We start from the raw sequence: 20,014 nt of genomic DNA, 5'->3' as shown, positions 1-20,014 counted from the left end.
TGAGAATATAATTAACATCAAAGTTTTAATAGTCTCTCTGTGAATAGAGAAATAATGAGGCTTGGAAATACTGAAATTATGATTAATTTCTTCAGTTCATTCAAAACATATTTGTCAAATGTCTTCTATGTATTAGGTACTGTTGTGGGTACATTGGGTACATCAGTGAATTAGGCAAAGATTCCTCTTCCCCTAGGGCTTAAATTTTAGTGGGGCTATTTATTATACATTTTTGCCTCTAGCTTGCCTCTATACATTTAGCCTCCAGAGCTTTATACTTTTCTCATATGCTTTATACTTTATTCTCATATGCTTTATACTTTTACTCATATACTTTATACTTTTTATACTTTTCTCAACCTTTATACTTTTCATTTGTAAAGTATAACTTAGAGAACGAAATTTTCTTGCAACTTGTAAAATAATCTAATTACTGTTGCCTAAAATTAGCTATGAAGTGTTCTTTTAAGGTTATGTACTAGATACCAACATGATATTAATGTTTTGGAGGCCATCTGGTTCTTTAGACACATCTGCTCTGCGAATCTGGATGAGTCATTTAATTTGATGAGTCTAGAATCAGATCTGTAAGAATGGACTGTTTAAAGGGAGAAGAAACACAGGATTTGTTGGGACAATGGGCTATAGTTTGAGTTGCAGTAGTCTACTTTGACTGTACTTCTCTACTCAGTTAAATTCCAGTGTATATTGAGTTCCATTAAAAATAGATATCTACTGCTTATCAGTGTTGGTTGGGGTGGGGTGGTTTTTGACTTATCTTTGTTTTCTATGAGTCTAATAATTGTAGAATTTATAACATAGTTTTCCCTCTGAAGCGTTTGTAGTCCTTCACACACACTATTTTATTTACTCAGAATATATCCTGTGGAGTAGAAAGAATGGATATTCCTAGTCTAAAATAATAACTTAAAAAATTGAGATCCCTGGTAGGGATTAAATATGTTCAGCAACAAATTTGCTAACTGAACTTTGGTAGTTACAGTTTGAAGCAGAGTGAACTTTCCAGTGAATATCGGTGCTGTTCATCCTATGATCTTTAAAAATATTAATCTTAGTACAAGGATCATCACTCACCAAGTAGCTATTGCATGTGTCTACTGTGTATGTACAAGGGACTCTGTAAGAAGCTGTGTGTGATATATAAAGATGAGTAAGATATAGTTCCTGTACTAAAGGAACAAGGAGTCTTGTTCACATCTTTAAAATTATTCTTAAAGAAGTATGGTAAATAGTTTTCCTCAAGCTTAGTGACTTTAGTTCCCTGGGATGATACAGAAAATCGCTGATAGAACTGAGGCTAAAACTTACATATGTTGAAAATTAACAAAATGTTCCTTGCCTTTGATAGCATTTTTCTCATTATAGAATGTTTGTATACATCTTTGTTTTTCTGCCTCTACGTACCATGAGAGTCTTAATGCTTTATATGTGTTGAGAATATTTTTAAATAGCTTATAAAGGAAATAATTCTTTTATGTATCTTTTCATAGTATTGTATAAGACCAAGAGAAGACTTCTGTTTGTCTTTGGTATCTATAGAGACAATTACAGAGGGAAAAAAAATTGCAGGAAAGTGTTAAGATTAATATTCGTTTTTATACTTACAATTTATCAGAAATTTAAAGACAATTATTAGGGTATATTACATTGGAAAATAAATTTCCAGTTATGTAATGATAGATCAAGCCATAAAAGCAGGTAGCTAGTACCAGTGTGTATTTGTAAGTATGTCCATAATGGTTAATATTCTAGTTGTATGGATAGTTTTTAAAGTTACCTCCTTTGTTTAGAGTGTGCATTAATAATCCCATTGTTGATTTTGTTAGTGCCATCGAGTCGATTCCTATTCCTAGTGACTTTGTGTACAGCATAGCAGGACCCTGCCCACCAGGGCTGGCTCATTTTTAAATAGTGTAGGCTAAATTTTTAAACAGTCTTGTTATGGCATACAAGGTCTCTTAATATCTGGCATCTTCCTACTTTCTACCTTCTTGCCTTACTATTTGCCTCCACTATTAACTCCAGCTATTCTTATCCATTTAATGTTCCCTGTGTTTAGCCCTGAGCCTTACAAGCAGGCTTCAGGCATCTTTTCTTTCTCGGATACACTCCTTACCTATACCTGTGGTGTATAGTTATATAGAGAATATTTCTAAACAGTAGACTGAAGTCAGTGAGGACAGACTTTTTTTCTTTTAGTCATTATGTCCCCAGTCCCTATCTTCATTTCTCTTTTGTAAATGGGTGGATTTAAATAACTGAATGGGGTTATAGTGGGAGGTTTGAACTATATGAAAGGCTGGCTACTTTTGCACAGCTTTTCTCTACAGCTTTGGCTCTTACTTGACTCATTGTCCTATGGTGATTGCCTCCTTGAAGTTGGAAGAAAATGAGTATAAGGTGTACAAATCAATAACTAGAGGGAAAAAATACTATTGTGTTTCTCAATTATGATGAGAAAATATTATTGTATTTCATTAATGTACCCATCCTTCCAAAGGATGTAGTCTAATTGGGTATTTAATAATTGGGTATTTAAACTGTGGGATTATTTGGAACCATGACAAATAGGTAAGTGAAAACAGTTCTTTCTCTTAAGCAAAACAATTCTATCATATCCCAAGTCCCAAACAAGCATGACACTGTTCTCTCTACGAAAGATGCTGTGAATATACCCAAGGGAACTATCTGTAACTGTACTGTTCTTTAAATTTTCTAAAGTCCAACAAGTAGTATGTTGTATTTACCAAAGGTAAATTAGAGCTGGACATTGTCTAGTCACGGTTTAAGAGGTTACATTTTGGTGCTTTATGTAAATTAATCATTATGGAATCTTTAGAGGACGTATAATGTAGAAATGAAGACCTAACGCAGTTCTTTTAAGCAGTTCTTTATATTTTGGTTAAACCTCAGTCAGAGCTTTATTTTCCTTTACTAATGTGCTAGTAATTCTCAAGCTTCGGAGTGACGACTGTTGAATTATAGGAGTAGTAGCATCATCAGACAGTCTAACATTTACAAAAGAAAGTTAATTTTCTGAAAATTTGAGACTCATCCAGAGGTTTTAAAAATATTTTTGTCTCAGTTTTTAAAGATACATGCATATTTAGTTAGCTTCTTAATGCATGTTGTTTCCAACCAAGTAAATCTATTTTCAAAACAGAGATTATTTAAGAGATTTGGCTTATTTTTCTTTTCTTGGTGAACGTGCCAAAGATCTGTTTCCTATAAGACATGTGTCTGTTTCAACTTACTATTTTGATTATGAGTAGTTTATTATCCAGATAGACCTTCAAAATGGAATATTTGCTAAAGAGTTCTTATGGATATGGTTGAGTGCATATTTTAGAATGATTTAGGATTTATAAATAGCATGTTAGATAATATTGGCAGCATGGTAAGTATACATAGAATGCTTTAAAAAAAAAAAGGAAAGGAAAAAAGATGATAATATTCTAAGCATCTCCAATAAGGAAGTGAGCGGGTGGAACATCTTCAAACGCTGATTTGGCTTCGCTTAGAACAGTATTAGTGTCTTTATATTTAACTGACTGAGGTTCCAGCATTTACACTACCCACTTAAGTTTCTCCAGTCTCCCAAATTTTATTACTTTTTCTGAATACTGCCTTGAGATTCTGACTTCCACGCTTTGACTTATACCTTTTCACATTAGGGGCATGAACTTCCTGGGGGGTAGTTCCTTTATGTTTGAAATTGCTCAGAATTTCCATCTGCTTTTACTTGACTTGTGGTCTTGAAGATCATGCTTGGCCCATGGGGTATTACAGTGTGCCGAGAGGATGTGGAGTTTTGTCAGCCAGTGAAATATGTCTGGTTTTTTTCTTTTTTTTTTTCTATTTTTCAGCAGCTTTCATACACTTCTCATCCTGTGTGGTCTTCACTAAACAGAATTTATATTTAACAGAACTACTCACCCTCTTTATCATCTTCTATGACTTGGCCTTTTTTAAGGAGAAGGTGTGTGGAAGGAACATCTGAGCCAAAAACTCGAGTCTTGGCAATAGGAAAGCCTATAACTGAAAGCTTAAAGTAGTGTTATATATGAATGTACTTCAGTATTCACAAAAGTGTATTTTGTAATGCAGAAGAGTATCATATTTCAGATATGTACAACTGTCAAAAAAGATTCTCATGCCAACAGTAGACTCCAAGTTTTGTTTGTGATCCAAATGACTTTTTTGCTTGTTTTTAGGCACTGCTGCAGTCTTCAGTTAAACAACAAATAGAAGCTATTGAAAAACAGTACATTTCTGCAATTGAGAAACAAGCACACAAATGTGAAGAGTTGTTAAATACTCAGGTAATAAAATTGCACATCCATTATATATTTATACTTTTCTTCTGACTCTCCTCCCCTGAGAGCTCTATAACTGTTTATTCAGTTTCGTGCCATTTACTTTCCTTGGTGTATTTTGGAGAAAAAAATATGCTTATGTAAACTCAATGTTAAAGTTTGGGAATTTTATGATAGACTAAAAATAGGATTAAAGGCCTGAAATACATGCTTCTCTCTCAAATTAATGATAATTCTTATCTTAATTTCTTGGTTAAAATATTGTTCATCAAATAACAGAAGCAAAGAGGTGACTGTAAGTAAGTTATGGCATGTGAAATGATTTCTAGTGAGATAAACTGAGAAATAGTATGTGAATTGTTTAAGTACTTATTTATGTTTGAGTTACTTTCGTTGCATATAGACATTGATTTCTATTTGAATTTTTCTGTTGCATTTTTTTGATTTAATGTCTTAGAAGTCATTAAAAACATGGTTAGCTGATTTACACTAAACAATTGAAGAGCATTTATAGATTTGTCATAGTAGAAATAATATACGCAAAATGTTCCTAGTAATATTTTTGAATAATGTAAAACTTGGCAGGTGAAAATAAAATCACCTTTATTTAAAGAACCTAGTTTATATCATGGGAAGGAAATAGACTAAGAATTAGGAAAACAGAATTAGTTGTAGAATTTAAATGGAGATTTATAAATATGCCACCCCATCCCCAAGATTAGGGTCAGTTCTATTAATTATTTTTTATCGTCATTTAAATAACTGGCTTAGAAGAAGAAATACACAGAGAATTTTATAAATTTGATGTAGCAATTATACTCTTGGGTAGTGAAATACCAGGTTGTCAAGGTATGAAATATATGACTTTGTTAATGGACAGAAAAATCACAAAGAAGAATTAAGGTCATAGAACTGTGAAACCTCCTAAGGCATGTGTTAGCCAGGACAGACCAGGTTATGCCCTAAACTCGCTGGCTTCAGACTGCAAAAATTTATATCTTCCTTATGCTACATAAATATTGGGGGTTATTTTGGGGCTCAGTCTCATGTTGTCTTCACCCTGGGAACTAGCCTGATAGTGTAGTTCCTATGTAGAACATTACCTGTGACCATTGCAGAGTAAAAACAAGCCCAGTCAAATTTCCGACCGGTAATTCAGTATTCTGGACTGGAAATGACACTTCCACTCCTAATTTATATCCACAGTGCCCCACCCAATCATAATGGGGCCCAGGTAGTGAGATCCTGCTGTGAACCTGGAAGAGAGAGAGCAGGAAATATTTAATAAACAGCACTAGTATACCACAGTCTGCTCTTTCGGTCACCGAATATTTGCAGTCTCCATCTCACAAGCAAATTTGCTTATCCTGGCCCCATGGGAAAAAATGTGAAAGTTTTCTTTCGCTGTGGCCTCAAGTCTAGGAACTTTGGGTGCTAGATGGGGAGTGATGTGCTACAGTCTCTACATTATCAGCTCTAGATATATAGTCCCTTTTGACCTGAAGAACTTGAAACTAAAATACCTGTTGTTTACCCCAAACTTGTCTAGTGCATAGCGTCGAGATAAAGGTAGGGTATTTGCTGTCAACACTCTCAGCAAGAAAGATGAGGATCAGACAGACGTGCACAGCTACCATTAATATGCAACAATTCTAAAATCTCTATGGACAGATTAAGAATCTCTGACTTGGGGGTAGGATTGCTCTTTGATTTACCATGATTCTCTTTTCAGGCTTTGTGGACAGGATCTCTAGTCCATTGTTCTTTGTAGATGCTAAATTTTTCAATATCTTTGTTGGCTGTATCTAATGTGCGTATTTGAGATTATACCATTTCTCAGCCTGCTTCCTGTCTATAGAAAATTGGGAGCCTTGGGTCATTTTAGGTAGCAAATGGTCACAGTTCAGAGTAATGGTTCTTCTTGCTTCTTATCTGTTTGATTACAATCAGATCCATTTGTCAAAGGCAAACCCACAGTTATTTTAGAGACCTACTTCCTAGATTTAATGTGTTTGTATGTTTCTATCTTCGTGCTTGCCTGTCTGTGTCTCTTTTTCTTATTAAAGATTACTTTGTCAAACTTGGGTTGAAGAAATCGCAATGGTCTCTTTTCCCCAAACCATTTGATCCAAATGCAGTATGTACAGGACAGTCACAGCCTATTGGATCTTTGTTTAGCGATACTTTAATCAACTGAATCTTTAACAGTGCATGTGACTAACATACTCTTGGTTTAAAACTTAAATGCAAGGCTGAATTTAGTTGGTCTTTGTTCCTCAAAGGCCTTCTTAATTGTTTATTTTATAAGTTGAGCTTAGGAAGGTGGCTATCCCTGCAAGCCTCCACATTTTTGAATGTTTCCTGTTACCTGGAATTCGATGTTGGTGAATTGTCTTTTTCTTGTGAAAACAATGCTGAACTTGTCTTTTTTTTATAATGCCTTGTCAAATATAGCCAACAGCAGAACTGGTAAATGAATTCAGCAAAGTTGCGGTTTAAAAGATTAACACACAAAAATCAATGAACAATCAGAAAGGAAATTAAGGAAGCAATTAAATTTACAATAGTATCTTAAGGAATACTAGGAATAAAGTTAACCAAGGGGGTGAAAGACTTGTACACCAAAGACTACAAAACATTGCTGAAAGAAATCAAAAATAACCTAAATAAACAGAAAGACATCCCGTGTTCATCAATTGGCAGTATTTGGTGAAGAGCACTCAGAGCTACCACAGGACGTGTAGAGGATCATAAGCAGTTCAGTGTGATGAAATGGTATCTAAAAATCCAAACACTAAAAGAGGAGATGATTAGTAGGTAAAATCATGTAAAGTGTAAAAATGATGACCCCGCACTTGTTTTTCAAATCGTGTTTATTGAGATGCCATTTGAAATTTGAAATAAGTAAATTTATTTTAACAAAAGTAATAGCTGGGTGGTTCCTTAGGAATAATTTGGTTCAACCTTTTGTGTGTGGGGCGGTGTGTGTGTGTGTGTCTCCCTCTCTTTTTTTTTTTCTCAAATTAAGAGTTTAAGGGAAAAGGAAATTAACGCTAATGCCAAGTAGTTACAAACGTGCACTCTGGAGTCAGACTGTCTGAATTGATCCCTGGCTTTGCCACTTGACTCTGTTACCATGAAATATCCCTTAACCTCTCTGTCCCTCATTTTTGTTATCTATAAAATGTGTACACAAGTGATTCCTACCTCATAGGATTGTTATGAGTATTATATGACATCAGATTTGCATAGTGCTTAGAACAGAACTTAGCCATTCTAGTTTTTCAGTTGATATTGTCTGTATTATCATCTTTGTTATTCTTGGCCAGGATCACTTATCTGACTTCTCTCACAACCAGGGCTAGGACTCAGGTTTTCTAATTTCCAGTCTATAGAAGAAAGGCTACTTATTTGTAGTTCATATTTTGTCTTGTGTTTGATGTAAAAAAAGTCAACCTTTAAATTTGTAAACATTTACCTTGGGGCCACTTCCAGTATATGAATGCTAGACCAACCTTTTGTATCTCTCTCTCTCTCTTCCTTAATGAGGGCCTTTTATATGACTGGCACGCCACTGGATCACATGGATATAACAGTGAACAAGACATAGTCCTTCCAGTAGTCAGGGAAGACAGATATAATTGCAAATAGTGTGATAAGTTATGATGAGGTAGTTATATGAGAGTACATTAAAGGAGTATATAACTCCTTTGTATTGAGTGAGGGAAGACTTATTGGACTTATGATGAATTCTCTCAGGGTTCGTGGATCTAAGTGAGGTCAGAACTAAGAATTTAGCATGAGAGAGGTGGACGGAATACCATATTCAAAATGGTTTAGATGAAAGAGTGTAATACAAATGTGTGTTTGGGGAGGTGAGGCCAAATGAAAGATCATTTTATGTCATAGAAAGGATTATAAAGGAACTTTTCATGGGAGAGAATCTTAGAACAACATAAATCAGTTAAATAGCTATTGTAGTTATTCACATGAGAGTGATGGTGGCCCAAACTAAGGAGAGCTTTTGATGGCTTTGAGTGATATACAGGGAACAGAAACCAGAGAATTTGTAGGGATACAAGAGAGGAAGTAAATGTTGATTGATAAAGGATGTATGTACACACACGTTTTTCTATATATAAATATGTATTTATATACATGAAGATATTTTTGTGGATGATAACCAGATATTTAGTTTTGGCAATTCAGTTAAATAGGAAACTTAAGACATAGAGCATGGTCAGGGTTGAAAATTTTGTGTTTGGGACATTGAGTTTGTAGTACTTTTCATAATTTTTGGTTGTGAGAGGTTTTCATAAATTCTAGATACAAGTTCTTTGCCAGACATATGCATTATAAATCTCAGTTTCTGGTTTCCTTTTCACTTTATTGATAGTATCTTTGATTAATTTTGATGAATTCAAGTTTATTAATTTTTCCTTTTGTGGATGATGCTTTTGATGTTGTATCTAAGAAATCTTTGCCTAACCATAAGTCACAAAGATTTTCTCCTATATTTTCTTTAATACATTTTATATATTTTCTTAGGTTATGTATTTGATCCATTTTTTAAATTAGTTTGGGGTATGATGTCGGGAGATAGTGAAAGTTCTACCCCCTCCCACTGATTCCCAATATGGATATCCATTTATTCCAGCACCATTTATAAAAAAGAGTATTTTTCCTTCATTGTATTACACTAACATCTCTAGAGAAAATCATTTGACCATATGAGTGCAGATTTTGTTCTGTTGATGTAGTGTTTTTCAACCTTGGCGCTATTGACATTTGGAGCTGAATAATTGTTGTGGGGACCGTCCTGTGTGTTCTAATATTATTAGCAGCCTCCTTCACTTCTATCCACTAGGTGCCATATCATGCCCTTGGTTGTGATAACCAGAAATGTCTCCAAATATTGCTACATGTCCCCTGGGAGGATGGGGGTGGTTAATCACCCCTCGATGAGGACCCCTGCATTGATCTGGTTTTCTATCTGTACACCAATACCATACTCTTGATTAGTATAGCTTTATTGTAGGTCTTATATTATGTAGTGTAAGAACTCCAACTTTATTCTTCTTGAGAATTGTTTGACTAGTCTAGGTAATATGCATTTCCTTATACATTTTAGAGTTAGTTTGTCAATTTCCCTAAAAAAGCCTACCGTGATTTGACTGGAATTGCATAGTCTATAGGTAAATTTAGAGAAAATTGCCGTCTTAATAATATTGAGTCTTCCAATATCCATGCACATGGTATTTTTCTCTGTGTATTAGTTCATATTTAATTTCTCTCAGTAATGTTTTATAGGTTTCAATATATAGGTCTCAGGCATACTTTGTTAAATTTATTTGTAGATGTTTCATTTTTAGGATGCTATGGTAAATGTAATTTAAAATTATATTTTCAGATTTTCTTTGCTAGGATATTAGTGCAGTTGGTTTTTGTATGTTGATATTCATCCTGAGATCTTGGTAAATTAACCTTTTAAGTCTGTAGCTTTTTTTTCAGTTTGCTAAGATTTTCTTTGTACCTTGTTATGTCATCTGGGAATTACTCAGTTTTACTACTGTGTCTGCAATTTCTATGTTTTTCATTACTTTTTCTTGCCCTAATTCACCTGCTAGGACCTCCAGTGTAACATTTAATAGATGTGATGACAGTTGGCATCTTGACTTATTCACAATCCTAGAGAGAAAGCACTCAATTTTTCACCCCTAAGTGTTATGTTAATTATAGGTTTTCCATAGATTCCATTTATGAGGTTGAGGAAGTTATATTCTGTTATGTTTTGCTGAGAGTTTTAAATCATGAGCAAGTGTTTAGCTTTTGACACTTTATTTTTCTACATCTATTAACATGATTATGTGTTTCTTCTCTTATATTATTAATATTATATATTCTATTAATTGATTTTATATAGTAAACCACCTTTATATTCATGGGCTAAATCCTATTGTTAATGAGAAATTATCCTTTTTATATATTGCTGGATTCAGTGGCATAAAATTTGGTTGATAATTTTTGTCTATGTTCATGGTGAATATAGGTATATAGTTTTTTTTTCCTTGTGATATCTATTTCTGGTTTTGATATCAGAGTAATACTGGTCTCATAAATGAATTGGGAAGTATTCCTTCCTCCTCTGTTTTGTAAAAGAATTTTAATAGGATTAATATTACTTCATTCTTAAATGTTTGGTAGAATCCACTGGAGAAGTCTTATGGGTCTGTAATTTTCTTTGTGAAAAGGTTTTTAATTACTAATTTTCTATTCTTTAGTAGTGTTAGTAATCTGTGTCTTTCAAGGAACTTTTGCTTTGCATCTAGGTCGTTAAATTTATTAGAAAAGCATAATGTTCTCTTATTCTTTTAGGTGTCTGTAAGATCTATAGTGATGTCCCCTCTTTCATTACTGATATTGGGAATTTATATCAATTGGTTTAGGTTTATTTATTTATTAATCTTTTTTAAGAAGCAGCTTTTGGTTCCATTGATGTCTTTGTTTTTTATTTCGTTGCTGATCTGACTTTTATTATTCCTTTGAGTTTAATTTGTTCTGTTCTTTATGATTCTTAAGGTGGAAGTTCAGATGTATGATTTTAGAGCTATAGATTTCATGCTGATCACTGATTTGACTGCATCCCACATGTCTTGATATGGCACATTTTCATTTTCATTCTGTTCAAGATGTTTAAAAAAAATTTCTTAAGGTTTTTGTTTGACCTATGAAATATTTAGAAGTGTGTTGTTGACAATGTTTTCATATTTTGGGATTTTTTTCTAGCTTTCTCAGATTTCTAATTTAAAATTTTGTGTATTGAGAACATATTGTCTGTTAAATCATTTCTTTTCAATTTATTGAGACATGTTTTGTAGCTTAGCATGTATTCTATCCTCATGAGTGTACTATGTGCACTTGAAAAGAATGTGTATTCTACTGTGGTTGGATAGAATGTTCTACAAATGTCAAATTAGGTCCATATGGTTAATAGTGTTTTTCGGTGCTTGAAAATTCAATAATTTTATTTTCTTATTCTTTCAGTTACTGAGAAAGGAGTGTTGATATATCCACCTATAATTGGTCTTTTCCTTCTTTCAATTCTGTCAGTTTTGTTTCGTGTATTTTGGGTCTTTGTTGTTGAATGCACATGGATTTATAATCACTATATCTTCCTATAGTATTTCATGTCTTAAAGTCTAGTTCGTATTATATTAACATAGTCAATTTTGCTCTATTATGCTATTTGTGTGCTTTTTCATTTTCCATTCTTTTACTTTAAAATTATTTGTGTCTTTGAAGTAAAATCTTTTGTCAACAGCATGTTATTCTATCTTGCTTTATATTCAGTCTCCCACTCTCTGCCTTTTGATTGGAGTATTTAGTCCATTCAATTTAAGATAACTCTTGATATGCCTGGATTTAAGTCTGTCATTTGCCATTGTTTTCTATTAGTCTTACATGGTTTTGGTCCTCTGTTCCCTTCTTACTCATACCTTTTGTATTAAATATTTTTAGTATACCATTTTAAATTCTGTTGTTGTCCTATATTTTAACACGTTGATGGAGCTATAATTGATACATAATAAAGTTCACATATTTAAAGCATTTTAATAAGTTTTGGCATATGTAAAAACCCTGTGAAGCCATCAACACAGTGAAAGTAATGAACATATCCAGCATGCCTAAGGATCTCCTTGTGTTTCACTGTAATGTTTTTTCCCTCCCTGTCCTGCTCATCCTTCTTCATTCCTAGAAAGTCACTGATATAGTGACTGTATAGTATGTAGTCTACAGAATTTTTATTTAAATGAAATTATGCAATATGTACTTTTTGCCTTTTTATTGCAACATAATTATTTTAATGTTTATTAATTTTGTTCTATGTATCAATAATTTGCCCCTTTTTATTTCTGAGTAGTGTTCTACTTTGTAGTTATACCACAGTTTATCCATTTGTTTGTTGATGGATATTTTGATTGTAGCCAATGTTTGGCTATTATAAATAATGCTGCTATGAGCGCTTGTGTACAAGTCTTTGTATGAACCTATGGATAAACACCCAGCAGTGGCATGGCTAGGTCATATGGTAAATGTATGTTAAACTTCACTTGTGGTAATGCTTTACATTACACCTTTGGTCAAGTGTCTTTTCAAATCTTTTCCCAATTTGTTGTTACTGTTTGTTTTCTTATGCTTGAGTTTTGAGAGTTCTTTACATATTCTGGATATAAATATTTTATCACAGTCTATGGCTTGTCTTTCTCCTAATTTATTTCTAAGAACCGAAGTTTTAAATTTATATGAAATCCAATTTATCAAATTTTTTTCTGTGGATCATTCTTTTGTCATATCTAATAAGTCGTATCTCCAAGTCAAAAAGATTTTCTTCTGTGTTTTATTTTAAAAGTTTTAGTTTATAGTTTCAGATTTAGAAACTATCCAGTTGATTTTTGTTTATGGTTCTAGATATGGATTGAAGTTCTCTTTTTTTTGCACATGAATGCCCAAGCGTTACAGATTTAATTGCTGTAAAGACTTTTCTTTCACCAGTGAATTTCCTTTTTACCTTCATCAAAAATCAATTGTGTGTGTGAGTTTATTACTTAACTCTCTGTCACTTCCATTTATCTATTTGTCTATCTCAACTCCAGTACTACACTGTTTATTTACTGTAGATATTTAATAAGTCTTGAAATCAGTTAGTGTTAGTCCTCCAATATTGTTCTTATATTTCAAAGTTGTTTTAGCTATTCTAGACCCTTTGCATTTCCACGTAAATTTTACAATCAGCCAGTCAGTTTCTACAACAAAGCATGCTGGGATGTTATGAACTGTATTTACTTACACTCTGACATCCAGTGTGTGGATTTTAACACCAAGCAATTCTCCACTTCTCTGTGGACACTAACTGGGTGTCTTACAAGTGAGACTACCTACAGTTAGTGCACATCCTGCAGGTTAAGGACTCAGTCCCACAAGAGTACCCCCACTTCAGACGCCAATTGCAAGTCCTGGGCCTACCATACTCCTGACTAACTGGCTGTAAGTTGGGAGTTCCCGTAAGCCCCTTCTCAGGCCAGTCACAAGTTCCCAGACCTCCCGTATTTCTGACTGACTGGCTATAGATTGGGGGTTTTCACGACCCCCTCCTGAGGTTTGATAATTTGCCAGAATAGCTCAGAGAACAGTAAACAAAGTTTGAGTATCTTAGTTTTCACTAATGATTTTTGATTGAAAGTACTATATGTCAGTTCTTGGTCAAGGTGGTTAAGAAGTATGTGGGCTCATCTTCCTCTTTTGCCTGTAAGAGAAAAACAATAAGATCTTTGTTAATGGCATAAGCACAGGTGTGGGGAGATTCGATCTGTGAATTACCTCTTGGAGGGAATCTGTCATTCAGGAACATTTCCATGAATAAGAAAGAATAAGTACTGAAATTTTTGGAATTATTTGTTGGTAGCTAGCATTACCTTCATACATCAGGACTCATTTGGCTTCATTATCTTTCAAAAACTTTTATACTGTTAATCAAATATATTTTTTTTAGAACTCAGACTTTATCACAGTAACATCTAGAAACCTGTTGCGAAGTTTAAAAAGTTGAGAAATATTATCATAATAAATAAATGTGTCATAATAATTATGTATTATCATAATAAATGAATGTAGGCAAGAAGTTAGTTTGGATTCCAAGCAAGTAAAAAGTTCTTGTTTTGTCTGTGTGTAGGGCAAGGTGGAAGGTAAGAGTTCATTTTGGTTGAAAAGTGGGGTAAGACTTAAATATTAATGGATGAAAGTATCCAAGAATATAATTCAAAAGAAAAAAGTATCCCAGTATTTAAAGAATTCGTTTAATTTTTAAAATTTACTTTGAACTACATTACTTTGAAATACGTTTAAAATGAAAGAAAATTATATCTGGGTTTAATTAAGATTAACACATGATTCTTTTCTGTATGGCACAGGCATTTGATCACACTTGAATGTTATCTCTCTATCTGAAAAGATTCTTACTAAGGTCTATGTTAATATATAGTGGTTATGATCAATATCAGAGATGAGATTTAAAAAACTAAGAGTGAAGTGGAAAAAACAGTGTTGAAATTAAAAGTTTTAGCATATTTTACAAAATAACTGTATTTTTATTCCTGATATTATTCACTACAAAAGTCATTTGAATATAATTATCAGGATACTTTGTGAATATTCAGTAGTAATGAATGATTTTTTTCTTTTTTCTTGGAAACTGGTTGGTGAGAGAATTTATCATGAAGCAGGAATGGCCCTTAGACCTTGTTTCTGGATGAGGAATCAGCACCTAGACAGCATTCCCCATCCAGCTCCTACTTGGGGCTCCCAAAAATCTCACACAGGAGAAAAGGATACTAGTCTTTATATCTAATAAACTTCTGAATTGCTTTTTGTCTTTGTAGTGTTGTTTCTGACAGCAAAGGGTTATGCTCCGTCTCTGTTATTATTGTTACTGCACTAGCTTGGTATGTATAGGTATGAGCTGTTTTGGGAACTGTATTTTTCTTTTACCACGTCTTTCCTACCCAAAAGCTTCTTGTGTGTAATCAAGGTGTAAAGCTGTGTGTGTGTGTGTGGATACTGTTAAGGAACAATTATTCTGAGACTTGTTACAATAGGGTAGGGGAGACTGTTCAGGGCAATTGTGATAGATGTCAAGACTGTTGCAATAGGGAAGAGAGATCAGGCTCAACTCCAAATACAACAACAAGTGGGGATTTAAAGCCAGGGACACAGGTTGGGGCATTGGTGGATGGAAAAGTACTATGAGACGTCAAGGGTAGGGAGATGTCTTACTAAACTGGTATAACAGAATTCTTGCTAGGGGCTGGCCAAGATGTTTAGATATCAAGGATGGGGCAAGAGGATTTAATTAGATATGGAGAGTGATCAGATATGGGTAAGGGTATGGGGAATTTGATTAGATATCTAGGGTTGGGGGGATTCTCTCTAAACTGATTTAGCAGGAGTTTTGCTATGGCAAGGACAGGGGCCAAGATTGAGACCTCTTAGAGAAGAGGGCTTAGAGGAGCCTGACTGAAGTTTGGTCAAGAGATGTCTTAGTACTCATCAGGACTCAGACAGACCAATCTATATTAGTAATTATATACATATTTATTGTATGTGTGGTATCAGGTATATGAGCGATTATACACATAAGAAATTGCCTCTTCCTTCTGTTGGTCTTTGTCTTTGCATTTAGTTATGTTGCTTCAGTGGCCTCTGTCTCATCTTGTTCTGTGCTTATATCTGTATCCCTTGAGCCTCTCTACCCCTCTTCCTGTATTCATTAACATCTGTTGTCTGTGATGATCAGTCCCTTGAATAATGAGAGAAGGAACCTATATCAGCTTCTAGATATTGGGCCCGGAACTTAGGGTATTTGCTTTCACACATTCTTTCTATTCAAAATGTGTGTTATTGACTTTTTTCCTTTATTTTTCATTTACAAAAAGCTATAATTTGCATACAGTAAAATTCATTCTTTTGAAAGTACAGTCCTGTGAGTTTTGATAAACACAGTCGTGTAAATACTGTCACAGTCAAAATATACAAGAATTCCATCACCTCAAAATATTTCTCTATGCTATTTATAACCAGTATTATTTTTCATCCATGATACATAGCAATTACTAATCTGTTTTATGCCTTTATAATTTTGCCTTTTCCATATCATATAAATGGAATCAAATAGTATCTTGCCTTTTGAGTCTGATTTCTTTCACTGAGTATAATACACTTCAGATGCTCCCTGTTGTACATTTACCATTAATTTGTTCCTTCCATTACCAAGTAGTACTTCATTGTGTGGATGTGCCACAATATTTTTATCTATTCACTAGTTGAAGGAAATTTGGGTTATTTTCAGTTCTTGATGATTATGAATAAAACTGCTATAAAACATTCACGTGCAAGTTTTGGAATAAACATAAATTTTTTTTCTTTTGGATTGTAGGAGTGAGATTGTTGGTTTTTAGACAAGTGCATGCTTAACTTGATAAACTGTCAAACTATTTTCCAAAGTGGCTGTGCATTTTATATTCCCACCAGCAATGTGTGAATATTTCAGTTCATTTGCATTCCCAACAGTTCTTGATATAAGCCTGTTTGTTTGTTTTAATTTAAGCTGTTCCCATAGCCCTGTAGTGGTATCTCATTGTGGTTTTAATTTGCATTGACTTGCATTTAAGTTGTATTCAATTTGCATTTGACTAATACTGTTAAGCATCTTTTCATGTCCTCATTTACCAGCTGTATATCTTCCTTAATGAAGTAACTGTTCTCTTCTTTTGATCATTTTTTTGATTGTTAATTTTCTTATTTTGTTTTGACAGTTCTTTACATATTTTCCATTCTCGTCCTTTATCAGATATGTGATTTTCTCCCAGTCTACAGCTTGACTTTTTATTCTTGTAACAGTGTCTTTGGAAGAACAGACGTTTTTAATATTGATGAAGTTCACTTTATCAGTTTTCTCTTTGTTGTGAACTGTACTTTTGGTGTCATATTAAAGACCTTCTTTCTTAACCCAAGTCAAAAAGATTATAGGGGCTGGCCCATGGCCTGCTGGTTAAGTCTGGCTCACTCTACTTTGGCTGCCTGGTTTTGGTTCCTGTGCGGACCTACACCACTCATCAGCAGCCGTGCTGTGGCAGCATCCCACATACAAAATAGAGGAAGATTGGCACAGATCTTAGCTCAGGGCAATTCTTCCTCAAGACAAAAGAGGAGGATTGGCAACAGATGTTAGCTCAGGCTGAATTTTTCTCAGAAAGAAGAAAAGACTTTATTTTCCTCTGAAAGTTTTAGGTTTTACATTTGAGTCATTTTTGTATATGGCATGAGGTATAGAACAATGTTTGTTTGGGTTTTTTTTTTTCATATATGTGTCCAATTGTTCCAGAACCATTTATGAAAATCCTTTTCTCATTAAATTGCCTTTGCACCTTTGTTGAAAATTAATTGATGATGTATGCATGGATCGTTTTTTGGACTATTTACCTTATTTTATTGCTCTATATGACAGTACCATCATAGTCTTGATTACTGTAGCTTTATAGTAAATCTTGAATTTGGTAGTGTGATTTTTCCAACTTTTTCTTTTATAAAGCTTTTTGACTCTTATTTCCTTTGTTTTTCAGTATAGCTTGTTGACTTCTACAAACAGTGTTAATGTTGAATCAATGAATTTATAGATCTATTGAATCTTTTGATCAGTGAGTGATGACATATCTCTTCACTTGTTTGTTTCTGCTTTGATTTCTTTTATCAGTGTTTTATAGTTTTTGGTGTATGCATCGTGTACATAATTTGCTTGGTTTATAACTGCTTCATGTTTTTAGTGTAACTGTAAATGGTACTGATTTTTATACTAATTTCAAATTATTGCTAATAGAAATATGATTTTTAAAACATATAGACCTATATTGTGTGACCTTGATAAATTCACTTTATCAATGAGAAAAATATTTTAGGAGCTTTTTTCGTTTTGGAGATTCTTCGCAGTTTTCTATACAGTTGTATTATCTTGGAATGGAAATAATGCCTTTCTTTCCTATCTGCATGCTTTTCTTTTCTTTTTCTTTTTTGCCTTATTGCATTGACTAGTATCTCCAGTACAATCTTAAATAGGAATGGTAAGAGTAGAAATTACTTCATTATTCCCAATCTTGGAGGAGAGCATTCAGCCTTTCACCATTAATTTTTTTTCTTCTGTAGTGTTTAATATGCTGTTAATCCCATCAGTAGATTTTCAACTCTGATGTTCCATTTTTCTTCTCTAGAAATTTTATTTCCATCTTAAATCTTCCATGTCTCTTCTTAATGTACTTTTTTTAAACCTTCTTGAACATATGGAATGTGGTTATAACTGTTTTAATGTCTTTATTTACTAATTCTATCATCTGTAATTTCTGGTTCAGCTTTGAATGATTTCTTTTTTTCTTCGTGATGGGTTGTGTTTGCCTGCTTCTTTTCATGCTTGTTTAATTTTTGATAGGATGCCAGTCATTATTAATTTTACCTTGTTAGGTGCTGGATGTTTTTATATTTTAAATACATGTTCTTTAGCTTTTCTCCTGTGATATATAATTCTTATTTGGAAATAGTCTGATCCTTTCAAGGCTTGTTTTTATATTTAGTTAGGACTGAAGAAGCTCGTAGGGTAGGGCTGATTTTGTTCTACTCCTGAGGCAATACCCTTTTGAGTACTCTAGTCAATAACCCACATTATGAGGTTTCTCCACTCTGGCTAGTGGGAACACTAATCATTCCTGGACTTTGGGCACTGTATGAACTTTGGGGCTTATTTCTTCTCCTTTTGGGTGTGTTTTCCCCTGACCTTAGGTAGTTTCCTCACCTGCATACGCTGGTCAGTACTCAGCCAAAGACTCAACAGAAAGGACCTTTTGCAGATCTCCGAACCTCTCTCTATGCAACTCTCTCCTCCCTGGTACTCTGCTGGGTGAACTCTGTCTTGCTTTGGCTTTTCCAGAGTCTCTGCCTCATCAGCTCAAGGACATGGCCAAGATTAGCCTTGGATTTCCCTTCCTGCACTGAGTCCTGGAAACCGTCTTCAGCCGTAAAATGGGATATTTGTAGAGCTCACCTCATTTGTTTCCCCTCTCTCAGGACTATTCTACACTGCGTTTTGTCTTATGTCTGAGAAAGTTTTTTCATTTTTTTTTTTCCTGTTTTTTAGTTGCTTAAGGCAGGAGGGTATCTGATTCCTGTTACTCAATTGCAATTTGAAATAAAAGTGGGTGTTAGCTTTTAAACAGGCAATGGGATGACAAAATAAAGATTAACGTGTAAAGCCTAACGACTATAAACAGAAAATTAAAATAAGAAACTATGAAAATAATTGCAGAATTCAGGAAAGGTAGGAGAAGATCTGTAAGATTTTTAACAAGTCGTTTCTCTGAAATAGCTTTACTTTATAAGACAAATGAAAATTTAGCAAACTCTTACCTCTTACTATCAATGATGTCAAAAGGTCAGAGAGGATATTAAAGTAGGTAGAAAGAACATGATTAAATTAAATATTCAATAGCGAAAAAAATATTTTTTTTGAAACCTGTGACAAGTGGGTTTGATGTTGCAGAAAAATGAATTACTAATAGAAGAATAAATATGAGGAAAGTAATGCAGAGGAAATTAATGAAGATGGAAAAAAAAGAGAATATAAGAGGCTTAGGAGCCTAATCATGGAGCTTTAACATGTAAGTACTGGTAATTTTCAAAGAAGAAAAAGGACAAATGAAGCAAGAGCAACAATCAACGCATAATAAAAGAAAACTTTCAAAATCCTGAAAAATTAATCCTTGGAGAGAGAAACTGGGAGAGTACTGACAATGTCTGCAAAGTTAATAAGAAAGTATTGCCACTTTGTGGTAAAATTAAAACATATGAATGTATATATGTATACCCATACCCATATATATACATACTTGAAAAGACATGGACAATCACCCTGCAGACTGTTAAGGTGACCTAACATGATATCATAGAAGTGTAAAAGCCCTCTCTGAAAATTAAGCACCTAAAACATTAAAAACTACTTCTAGACAACGTGGAGGCAAGAGAGGTGTCTTTCACATATCCATTTCTCCCTCTCTTCACCCCAAACAAATAGATTGAAAAAG

General features: G+C 33.8%; 1 protein-coding gene across 11 annotated transcripts in view; it reads left to right on the top strand.

Moving 5' to 3' along the window:
- Positions 1-20,014, top strand: part of CCDC91 (coiled-coil domain containing 91) — a 334,397-nt gene that overhangs the window by 188,549 nt on the left and 125,834 nt on the right. For all 11 annotated transcript variants that reach the window (XM_046640057.1, XM_046640067.1, XM_046640096.1 and 8 more), the window contains one exon: positions 4,236-4,343. In XM_046640057.1, coding sequence (XP_046496013.1) covers positions 4,236-4,343 — 108 coding nt within the window. The remainder of the gene's footprint in view (positions 1-4,235; positions 4,344-20,014) is intronic.

The sequence above is a fragment of the Equus quagga genome, chromosome 1, assembly GCF_021613505.1.
Source record: "Equus quagga isolate Etosha38 chromosome 1, UCLA_HA_Equagga_1.0, whole genome shotgun sequence".
In the NCBI taxonomy this organism is placed as follows: Eukaryota; Metazoa; Chordata; class Mammalia; order Perissodactyla; family Equidae; genus Equus; species Equus quagga.
The sequence above is the reverse complement of the archived record's forward strand: the minus strand, read 5'-3'. Positions and strand labels throughout refer to the sequence as shown.